The sequence below is a fragment of the Falco naumanni genome, chromosome 11 (assembly GCF_017639655.2).
Source record: "Falco naumanni isolate bFalNau1 chromosome 11, bFalNau1.pat, whole genome shotgun sequence".
In the NCBI taxonomy this organism is placed as follows: domain Eukaryota; kingdom Metazoa; phylum Chordata; class Aves; order Falconiformes; family Falconidae; genus Falco; species Falco naumanni.
In genome coordinates this window covers 9,522,660-9,534,771 of record NC_054064.1, presented here as the reverse complement: position 1 = coordinate 9,534,771, position 12,112 = coordinate 9,522,660, and the positions used below count along the sequence as shown (strand labels likewise).

General features: G+C 40.7%; 1 protein-coding gene across 4 annotated transcripts in view; it reads right to left on the bottom strand.

Annotated features, from left to right (window-relative positions):
- Nucleotides 1-12,112, bottom strand: part of MTA1 (metastasis associated 1) — a 94,205-nt gene that overhangs the window by 62,117 nt on the left and 19,976 nt on the right. For all 4 annotated transcript variants that reach the window (XM_040610132.1, XM_040610129.1, XM_040610130.1 and 1 more), the window contains exons 2-3: nucleotides 7,750-7,817; nucleotides 5,317-5,410 (exon numbers count right to left, since the gene is read on the bottom strand). In XM_040610132.1, the coding sequence (XP_040466066.1) occupies nucleotides 5,317-5,410; nucleotides 7,750-7,817 (162 nt within the window). The remainder of the gene's footprint in view (nucleotides 1-5,316; nucleotides 5,411-7,749; nucleotides 7,818-12,112) is intronic.

Genomic DNA, 12,112 nt, shown 5'->3' with positions numbered 1-12,112 from the left:
TTATATAGATATTTTAAAAATAGAAGAAATCTTTTCAGGAAGACTTGCCTGCATTTTTTACAGCCCTGTAGGATAAGTGGTATGGGAATACAGTAGGTGCAGTATACTGGAACTTCAATGCTCTCATAAAGCTTTACATCAAAATCAAGCTCTGCTTGATAGATGTGCCAGTGCAAATTTTAAACTAAACATTTAGTCTTAATACAAATAGTAATATATCAGCTATGCAGTAGTCGTCAGTGGAATGCTGCAAGTGTATTTATTATTTAATATCTGATGAAAGAATTGTTAATAGCACATTAACAAAACTTGAAGATGACTTATATTGGAAACAAAAGACAGGCAGATTGGACACGAACAGCAGGACTCATGTGGAAGCTAACATATATGGGGAAAAATAATTAGAAAGAGTAAACTTTGAGTTGGCAGGAGAAACCCAAGAGGCAGTAATTGTAATTTAAAATGACTGGGTATGTGAGATGCAAAATTAAACATCAATATTTGCTAGACACTAGAAAGAATAGCAATTTTCTATAGATCAGGTTGGGCTCCCTGCACCAGAGGCAGAAAGCATCAGCCCTTTCTCTGCATTCTGGGTGTTGTACAAGTAGCTACATAGCACAATTCAGAAATGGCAGCAAGGCAAACGTGATACAGAAATAAGGTTTAGAGAGCACACGAGGTTGTCCAGCCTGGGAGACAGTCTGCAGTAACAGAATCAGCATGGTTATCAATAGCAAAAAAATGTAAAGGAAAAAGAAAAAAAAATGGGGTCAAAACATTGGGAAACACAGTAAAGCCAGTGCTAGTGACCTGCACAACAGTTCTTTCAGTAGCAAGGGAAGCTTAAACTCTTGGTGCTTTAACAGCTCAACTAAGCAGCTCAGAAGCATCTGAAGAACAATACACCAACCACCACCTTCCTTCCCCCAGGTCCAGTTTCAAAAGGTCTGTTAAGCCTCAGCCTTATTAATTTTTTCTCTCTACTGAAACCCAGGTATTGATAGCTATAGAAAATACAGTGAACATGTTAACAAATAGAAATCCTTATAACGTTGACACTTCAGAAGGTGTTTGCCACATTATCGAGACATCCCACTGTGATCCCTTCCAGAAACTTCCTGTGATCATCCTTTGCAGCTGTGGCTACTATTACAGGTAGCAGACAGAGCAAACAGACACTATTTTCGACACTTAGTATATCTTTCCTAACCAAACCACCCCCATGAGAGAAAAACCACTTTCCTCCTCTCAGTAACAACAGAGCCAAAGTGTGAGTGGATTAATGATTTTGACTTCTCCTAAATCTGCATGTGTGCTGTTGGGAGAAAATGGAGGAGAAGGGGAATAAAATGGAAGAAATATATAAAAACCCCCACCAAACTAATTTGTGAAGCTATTGCCAAAGTGCATTTAGACTGGTGTTATCTAAAACTAAAAAAAAAATAAGCAAACATCCAAACTCAATAGACCTCCTATCTGTTTAGGCACACAGGTCTCATGCAACTCACGGACTGACTGAGCAACACTACCTCAACACTACAAGACGTTTATTTTTAGAAGCTTTGGCACCTAGAAAACCACACTGCCATGTGTGCCTGGCACCCAAACATCAGCTGCTGAAAGCTAACCATAAACCTGCCAAACCGGCCAGCACTAACTACTCACTTCTCCATTGTTTTACAAATCAGGATAAGCATTTTTAATGAAGCAAAAACTGTGGTCGTTAAAACAGATCACAAATATCTGGAGATGGTGGGGGGTGGATCGTTAGGAGGGAGGATAGGAGGCTGTATTCCTGCTGTCAGAAATACTGCCTTAATTATACATGGAACTATTTGAGACATTATACAGACACTTTATATAGAGAAAATATATAGTCACAGCATCCAACAGTAGCTTGAGGAGTAAACTGCCCTTCCCACTTCACTTCTATCAAGTTCTGCCTCCAATCTTGTTTGCATACAACATCTTAAACTACTACAAAGTCTCTGGGCAAGAACATTAAATAGTCTGCTACTGGTGAAGCAGGCTCATTTCAGAAACAGGTGGAGAAATTCCGTAGAATAATTGGTGAGGTAATTAAAGAGGCTTATGAATAAGAAGCACTAACAATGTATGCAATCCATTATAAGGCTGAAAGATTTATAGGACAGCCCAGACAAGCTTTATATCATATGATAAAAATAGTAAGATCACAGATCAAATCCAAGAATCAGGTTGCATACATCAGGTACTAATTCACAGTCACCAACTACAGAATAAGGTGCTTCCAACTCATTTCTCTTTATAAAGAGTTATGAGAAAAGACAACATCTCAGACTTGTCAGTTTCAGAGATCTGATGGATTATACAAACTAAAGCATAAGCCTTTTTTTGTATTATTTTTTTTTTCAAAACTTTGCAACATTCATTTCACAATCACATCTTTTTCCTTCCTTTATTGGAAGGGGAAAAAATATTTCAGAATTATATATACACTTTTTCCATTCGTGTGCTGGCCTATCTTCCCATTACTTGGCGCTCTGACTGCATTGATCTCAACAGTAGGTCTAAAATAAGGGCATCTTAAACAGAAGACTCTGTGAATCCAGAAATGTCTGCAGTCAGAAAGCTCCATTAATCAGCTGAACAAAGGCAGTTAAAAGATCAGCGATGCAGATACGTACATCTACTGCAAATGCATCAAAATGAGGCAACAGGAGACTTTATGGAAATGAACTCAAAGTCAGTGACATTGTTGAGTATCTGCACTAGAATCTTAACATCCACAAAATTTAATTTCATTATATCGTGCAGGATATAGGTATTTTTTTTCCAGACTAAAGAACTAATGGCTGTCCAAAAGCTTAGCTTTACTGTCTTCTCCCTCCTTTAGAAGAACGGAAGCCACACAACAGCACATCTATCTACATAAATGGAAGTCATTTAGTAGCAATTTTATTCTGCACCAGAAAGAAACATACTGGAAAAAATGCTAGTTACTAATGAAATTTACACTAGGAGACCGCCTCATTTGTCTCTGGTGGCTCTATTAATAGGATTGTGCTACAGAAGAATTTTACTGTCTTTCAAACACATATGAATATGAACAATGAATTATTTGTTTGCATTTTAAAAAAACAACTTAAATTTCTTATCGCAAAAAAGAAACCAGCCTTTGCAGGTTTTTCATTTTCAGCCTGAGACGTGTTTCTTTGAATCATTCCTACCTGCTTCCTTTACTAAATCTAGTGAAGTGAGACACAGATGAAGGAATCAATAGTCACGTTGTTTACGGTGAAGCTCCTATTAAGCTTCAGTATTCTCAGATAAAATGAGTACTGCTGCACTGAAGAGATATCAAAAAAAGCTTTGCCTGCTACCACAATTCTGCAACACAGCCAAATCTCATCTCAGGGCCACGTGACTCTTTGTCAAGGTATGGCTGCAATGGAGGGACTTATTTGGACTTGAATCTACAATAGAAAATACTCAAATTTATCAATAAGGGGCTAATTTTGCTGCACGTTTTCCCCAATGGCACTAAGCACCAGAACACAGCAAGACATTATATTCATTATTAAAACTGAATCTCTGATTAAATCAATCCCCATGCAGTACAACTAGGTAGATCTGTATTACGTATACATCGCAGTCTATTCATATACGCACCAAGCAGTGCATTAAAAGACAATGATATTTGGCAGCTAAATCCTAATTCTGACATGCCCAGATAGGATTGCTTCTTTTTCATTTACGTATGTGCCTTGAATTACAAGGATTAATATGGCTGTCCATGCTTTTTGCTAGACTTTAAGCAATCTGAACAGCTACATCACACGTACTCCACTGTTTACAAGTAAAAACCATTTAGTAACTCCTCCTGCTTAGCCTTTTTCTCCCTTTCAACACATCTGTTTCAGTAATGTCTGTTTTGTTAGGACTGTGTCCATCACCTTGCAAGGACAGGACAAGAGGGATGCTGAACTGGCAGAGGAAGGTGCAACGAACTCAAATCTAATCCTCACTGGCAACTGGGATGGGGTAAAACAGGCTGAAAGCACCCCAGATAAAGTGCCCAATGTCATGGAATATGTTGCATTATTTCTTCCCTGGAGACTGATACTCCCCTTGAGAGCCAGCTAGTGCATCATGCTCACCTCCTTTCAGGTTCAGAACACAAAGATCTACACCAGCTTCTCAGTTATTTTGTGTGGGTTGGTGTTTTTCAGGTTGTTTTTTTTTTTTCTTAAACCATCTGAATTTTTTTTGCAGTATCTTGCCTTACAGATTTATATACACAAATATCTGATCTATACTGACATATAACTATTTTTTGTATGCACTTTTTAGCATTTTAAAACTGTTTCTATAATTGAAAGAATATCTGATCTATACTGACATATAACTATTTTTTGTATGCACTTTTTAGCATTTTAAAACTGTTTCTATAATTGAAAGATAATCATAACACTAAATTTGTTTAGAAATAAGCTTCCATCTCTACTCAGCAAGATATCTCACATGCCTCTGATCTCCCTGGGATGGGAATAAACATAAGTTAACACAACATTCTTTGAAATAATAAAAATCAAGAAATTTATTAGTTATGCAAGGCATACATGCAAGGGTGACTGATATAAGGTCATGAACAATGTCCTGAATTTTTTGATACTTTAGTTTCATGCCTTTTTTTTTTTAATTATTGAGTAACTACAGTACTCAAAAAGGTTACAGTTTTTAAGTCTCATTTCAGTACAGGCATTGGTTTTTCCTAACAAAAGAACTTGAAATATTCAAAATAGCGATCAGATGTCCTACAATTCAGTGCTATTAAAGTGTATTGCCTGAGCATGTTCAGACAAAAGCTATACAAAAAATATTAATAACGAAATTTAAAGATCGTTTCTATTAGCTAAGTTTCAAGTCTGTTTCCTATGTTCAGTCTATTTGATTTACTCATAAAGTAAGTTTGAGGGTTTTTTCCAAATAATTCATGAGAAGTAACATATGAGACAGGGAGAAAACTTCCTCTCACCCCAAAATTAATAAATTCACTACTGTGGAGCAAGTAACATGTATTTTATTCAACCCTAACTGAAAATTTCAGTTCTGTTGCCACCATATTCAAGCCATACACCCGGGGGGGGGGGGGGGGCGGCAGGCGCCAGGGGGAGAAAGAAAAAGTCAGCCAAACAAGTAATGCAAATTCCTGAAGATGAGCACAGAAAAAGGACATTTAATAATAATACTGATAATTGTAACTGCAGTATCAAAGTTCTACTCAATTTTGGCAATTTTTTGTAGAAGCAATCTGAACACAAACAAGCTTACTTGCATGTTTGTCTGCCAATACAATAAGTGTACTTGATATGTCTCTTCTCCTGTAGAAACATACCACCTTTGCTTCCACATTTCCATTGGCAGTCTGAAACAGGAAAAAAGAAAAAGCACTGAGCACAAATCAAGAACTGAACTGTACACACCAAACTAGAAACTTCATAAGTAATTTGGAATTTTGCACAAGAACTACACAGCATCGCCTTTTGGCACCCTCCAGCTGCACACTGGTTATCTAACACACAGACTCTGGTGTGATCCCTTTCAAGGTAGGGAAACAGTGTTTGGTCCTTCCCTCCTAATTGTTTTTGTGGGATCACCATTTTTAGAAGTTACCGATGTTTCAAGGGGTGAGAAAAAAAACACTTACCTGCAGTTAAAATACATTAACAAGCCACTTTGCCACTTTTCAGGCAATGCCTACATTAAGTAGAATTCAAAAGCATATTTAAAATCCCAATAATAAAACTGAAATATAACAACAGGATTCAGGCTTAGGCTGTTCTCCAAGTCTGTTAAGACAGCAGGAAAGCAAAAACGAACCCAGCCATTATTACTTTCACAATAGAAATCACATAAGGTTTTCGTTCTCTAACGGCACCAAACAACGGCCAACACAGAAAAACGATTCCAAAAGGAGAACAAGGGAAGCTGCACCAGGCAATAAACTCTGCATCATTGACAACGTACAAAAAAGTTTGGATCTTTGAAAGTTTGGGATTTTTTTTTTCTTAGAACTCTTAAAATGAGATAGGTGATCAATCACTTGTAAGATGGCACCTGTGAAATTGTGAAACTGGCTTTGGACAAACTCTAGGGGAAATACACTGGGTTTGCAACAGCCCCAACCAACCTACTGTCTCTAAAACAAACCAACAAATAATGAAAATGTAACTTCAAAGAGTTGTATCCTGCTACTGAAGAGTCCTTGAAAACCATAACAATGGCACACACTAAGAAACCAGAACACTAAGACATAAATTCCAGTCTGGGAAGTCTCCAAAAAAGGTAGTGGACAAGCAATCTGTCCACAAGGACGCAACATAAAAACTGATTTACACGCTTGTTGCTCAGATGTGAATGGAGGAAAAATTTTCACCTTTTATAACACCAGTTTTCCTACACAAAGGAAAAAAAGTAATTGGACAACATACACATGCACAAATATTTCCCCTTGCGGCCTACCAGGTTTCGGTACAAAGCCTGCAAGATTTCCATGCTTTGCTGTTAAATAATTCAGAACTTCTAAATTTTGAGGAACTAAAATACAAAGGCAGGAGCCATTTTGTTAAAACACAGACAGCTGCAATGTAAAATCATCTATTTAATTTATTTGCTCAGGCATGATTCGTTTCAGCCTGAAAGACCCATCTCCAACAGTACATCAGAAAAATTACAGCTCAAGCAAGAGCTGCACCAAGATGAGCCATTCAGGCTGAAAGTTCTTTTTTCAAAGTGGGGGAAGAATGAAGAGGGGAAAGCAACACTTTCCTAGAAAGCGATCAACAAATCTGCTACGGATACCTCATGTCTATGGATACACTGTGAACATTTCGGAAACAAGAGTGAGTTCTATCAATGGGAGACAAAGTATTTCTGCAAAAGGCCTCTACTAAAAAGAAGAGGTTACAAGGATGTCTAAGCCTTCAGATCCTTTGTTTGTCATTGTATCAATAAATTTTCTCTTCCAAGTAACTGCTTTAGAAAAACATGTTTTTTCCATCACTGGTGGCTGAAGAGAGAGATCTAATTTTAGTCACTAATTTAAATTCAAATCCAAACCAGCAATGTTACACTACTTCTGTACGGGCTGCAACGGACACTTTGGTATTAAACCTGAGAAACCGGCACATTTAGGACACAGCTAACTGCTTCCTAACAGTCATCCATCCTCAACTAGGTAAAATTTCAGCAGCGAGGCCTTCAGCTGGCTTCCCACATAGAAGCTATCATGCTTCCCTTTTGGAGCCAATGAAAGGGAAATTTAGCAGATGAAATAATACAGAGGCCCAAAGGACAAGCAGCAAAGACAAAGTCTGAGGAAGCAGATAACAGCTCCAAACCCTCCTGCTGAGCAAGAGTCTCCCCCAAGAAAGATCAAGTTACAAGGTCTCCACAGCCTCTAGGCAAACTTGTATTATCTCCATATCGCCTGATGCTGGCACAGAGCGGAAGAACTGCAGAGATCTCCTGCCCTACAAGTAGGCACAATCACCTTGCGAATGACCTGCCATTGACGCTCAGCCCTCTCATACCAAAGGAGAACAATCTAGCAGGTCTCAAAACATTCCGGAAAGTTATCAGAACAAAAGTACTTTTAAGCTTGTAATTACCAGAGAACTGCTAAAGAATTGTTTTGATTTTAATCACATCAAACAGATCGTGAAATCAATTAGCTTCAAAGGCTTGATGGAAAACTTTGTTTACCTTATTGAGCTCTTCTATTCTTCGTATCAAATATGGGTTACTTGAAGAATTTTCGAAGTAGACATAATCTGACAAAAAAGAAAAAAAGACTCTTTAAAATCTGCTAAAAATCAAATCAAAGCCTCACATATACACTTGTTAGAGACACCATACCAAATCCATTTCTTGGCACAAGCAGTATTTCAAGTGTTCCTACTAAATCCAGGATTTTAAGCAAGGAAATACAAAATCCATGCCAGTATAAGGAGCATATATTAGTGGAACCTGAAAGCAATACTCACTCGAGGACACACACACACAAAAAAACCCCAACCACGCTGGAGCTCTACTGTCAGCCTGCAAAGCAGAGCATACGATCTTTCTCTCTCTCTGATCACTTTATTTCCACTTTGATCCCTGTTGTCTTCACTTGCTTCCTCTTATCAAAATCCAGCCACTTCTCACCAGCAATACGAGATGTTTCCTTTCCCCCTCCAGCTCAGCTTACACATACTGCCCTTTTCCCTAGAATACAGTTTCATTCTTTTTTTCTCTACTTCTTGTTTTTCCACATCTGCATTATCCTAAAAGTACCCTCAACAAAACCCCATATAGTAAGCCAAACAGGTCAGTAAATTCATATTTTCAAGCAGGATAAACCTCTTAAGTTAAAGGAAGAAAGTTACTTCTTTACCCAAGGTAGTGACTTCAAAAAAGAAAAAAGTAGTATCAGAGATGCATCAACAAGTGCTATATAAATTACTTGGGATTAGTGAGCTCCAAGCTTAAACGCTCATTTTTACAGGTAAGGAAACAGAAGCTCAAGAGTCCTGAATGGACTTGGCTTTTATCTCCCAAACCTGCAGAAACCAAACCCTAAGCCTTAAGGGAGACAAAAAGAGGGTGGAACTCACCTTCCCCACCCCCCCACCCCCCGCAGCCACCCCTCCTGGGATGCTGACCTTGCCTGCAGATCCAACCATTCCTTCCAAGACTATCTACTACATTTAAGACGATTTCCCTCCAGAAATCCCAGCTCATTTGTGTTTGGAGCCAAACTGCCATAGCCCCTGGGCACGACTCGGGTAATCAGCAGTGAGCACGTTAGCACGATGCCCCAACGATGAATGGGTGCTTAGCGGTGCTAGCCTTTTGTAAATGGAGACAACGACCTAAGCTGTTAGCCTTAATCTCCCCGAAACGCTTATGAAAAGGGCAATGGGTACCAGAGGTGATGCTGCCCCCTCCCCAGCCCAGAGGAAAGCAAACGTCTCCCCCAGGGTCTTCCGGCTTCTGAAAAGCTGACAAGCTGCACCAGGAGAGTTTCCGATCGCCCTCAGCTCCAGGGTGGCCGGGAGCCACCAGAGCATCACCCCTGGCGTCCCGCAGCAGCCCCTGCGGCTCCCCGAGTACCCAAGCCCCTGTGCAGCTCTCCCGGCTACGGGCAGCACTACGGGCAGCACTACGGGCAGCACTACGGGCAGAGGAAGAGGCAGCGACGGGGCCGGCAGCTCGCCCGGCCCGCCAACAGCAGTGCCCGCATGGCCCTGCAGCAGGGCTGGGCTGCCTCGAGACAGCACTCCCAAGTCAAGAATCCCAGGGATTACGATCCCAAGAGTGACAATTAAAAAAAAAAAAAAAAAAAAAAGTTTCCAAGCTGTTGTCTTTCCAAAAAATAGTGTTGTACGAGTTGCAAAGATACCTTAACAATGAAGTCTCAACATAGTCTCGGTTGAAGCGATGAGGCTGCCATGCCAATACTAAAACAATGCACACCTTGGGTTACCGAACCATACAGCGTAGCCAGGGCTAATAAAGCACAGAAATGCTACACCCAATTTTTTATATTCTTGTGCATTCCGTGCTCCGGGCCTCTCACGCTGATCATCTTCACACACAGTCACAGGCAGCCAAGCGACCCCAAACCTTTCTTCCAGACTGCAAGGGTCAGCTCCTCTTAAATGTCCCTTCCCCACAGGCTTCAGACTGGGGAATGATCTCCTCTAAGGAATTCAGATTGGGCATCTGGTTCGTAGAAAACCGAGGCTCCCAGAAATGGTTATAAACACCCCAAGCAACCAGACCCTAAATCTCCCCTCCCAAGCACCCGCTCTGGGCAGCGCACCAAAGGGAAAACAACAGGCTCAACATTACTATGACCAACTCTACCAGAAGTCACAAACCCAAGCAGATATTTGGCAGCTTCAGCAATAACAACTGCTGACTGAAATAACAACGACAGGCATTAAGCAATTTACACATCAGCAGAGTAAAAAGAAATCTTTTCTCCCACAGCAGAACCACCCATACCCTATAAGGACACTGCAGTGGAGGACGTGGAAGCTTCCAGGTGCCTCCAAGATCACCGGCCACATCTCACATCTCAAGGCTCCAAATGTGATACCTGGAGTAATAATTCGTGTCAATTAGATAATTGGTATAGAACAATGGAAAAACACTAAGTAGACTAAGCAGGGGGGCAGAGTGACAGACGGGAAACAGGTGTAGGAAACGGTTGCTTGCATTAGGAGCAGCCATGCGGATATGGTATTGTGAAATATTTAGCTGAGCTTTGCTGTATTGGACAAATCACCTTATATGGTAGAAGAAAGAAGTCAGCTCTTCAGGGTGAGAAAGAGGACAAGTGAGGAAGACGTCTAACTTCATCCCCGATGACCATCAAAGGGACCCTCAACATTAAGCATGCAGGCACCAGGAAAGGAACGCCTATGTCAAGAACTAATCTGAATAGCCACGCCATTTCCCGGTACAGCAATGAATATGCATCAGCACAACAAGCATAAAAGGGAACACGTTGTTGTATAGGGGGTGTGTGCTGGTGGAGCGCAGACTCCCCTCCCACCCAGCGCTGTTTACTTACCTTTTATCATTTATAATAAATACTGCTAAATTCTGATTGAGTTGTATCCTCATTTATAACAATTTGGTGACCCCGACGTGATCTGCTTGGACTTTGGATCTACGACCGGTTAAGGGAGGTGCCCCACCCTAGCGGCCCTTGCCGATAGCAGTGCTAGAGTCCAATAAGATTCCGAACAAAAGAGGCAAGTAAAGAAGCAAGAGCTCTTCCTCCGTGACCCGTAATTCTGCGTGAAAAGACCCGAATGAAGAGGATCTGTGAGTATACCATTCGGCTGGGTGGGATTCGGCTGTGTGACTGTGTATAAGGGTGTGACTGAGAAGGAACTTAGTTCCAAAGTGAGTGTGGAGGTCTTCTAACCACGGTTCTGATCTCCCGTGAGGGACTCGGCCAGCGAAGGACCGAAGCAACTGCTTTAAGAATTCATGGGTGGGCCAGCCACTTTACAAGACACCTCTAGACAGTCAGGGATTCGGAACCTCTTTAAGGGTTCCAGGATGGGTCAGGAGAAAAGTAGACTCTCGGACCCAGGAGGCTCAAAGAGGGGTCTCCAATCTAGAAAGGGAAGTAAAATACCAGACATTCCACCAGAAAGCCCATTGGGGATAATGTTAAAATACTGGGATGACTGGGAATCCAGGAAAGGAAAAGATAAAGAAAAAATGGCTCAATTGTACATGATAAAATGGCCAGAAGAACCTTTAAGGCCACATGCTTTTTGGCCAGTTTTTGGATCCTTTGGGGATTGGGTATATCAGGCATTGAACCTCTATGTTAACTCTAAGGAGTCTTTTAACCGAGAGTGATTATCTATGGATAGGAGCCTCAAACCCCTTTCCCACAACCCAGATATTCACTTTAAATACTAGAACTAACAAGGAAAAGGATAGAGAAGAGGAAAAGTGGGAGCCTCTGGATAATATACCTCCTCCCTATTCACAACAATCAGAACAACCACCAGCTGAAAATGAATTGCCTAGGATCAGGGAAAAGGCAGGGTGAAAAGGGACCGAAGGACAAACAGAAAGAAAAACAAGATGGAATCCCTATCTGTTACTATTGTATCAAAAAGGGGCATATTCAGAGGAATTGTAGAAAAAGGCAAGAGGATGAAAAAAATGTATAAGGAAGACTAGAGGTGTCATGGGCTATATCTTTTGGGGACCTGGACTTCAAATGATCCCTTGCTAAAATTATTAGTAGGTCCCTAGAGGGAAGAGGTTTATTTTTTAGTAGATACTGGGGGCACAGAAATCAACTATTAGAAAATTACCGAAACGGGTTAAGGAAGGGAAGAATAATATCACGGTAGTAGGGGCAAAAGGGGAACCCTTTAAAGTTCCTATATTGGAGGATGTGGAAATAGAGTCAGAAAAGAAACTATGTCTCAATGACCTATTTCTGGTACCTGAGGCTGAGCACAATCTGTTAGGAAGAGACTTAATAATAAGGTTGGTGTTGGAAATCAAGAGCCAGAAGGGAGAATTAAAAATTCAGCTATAT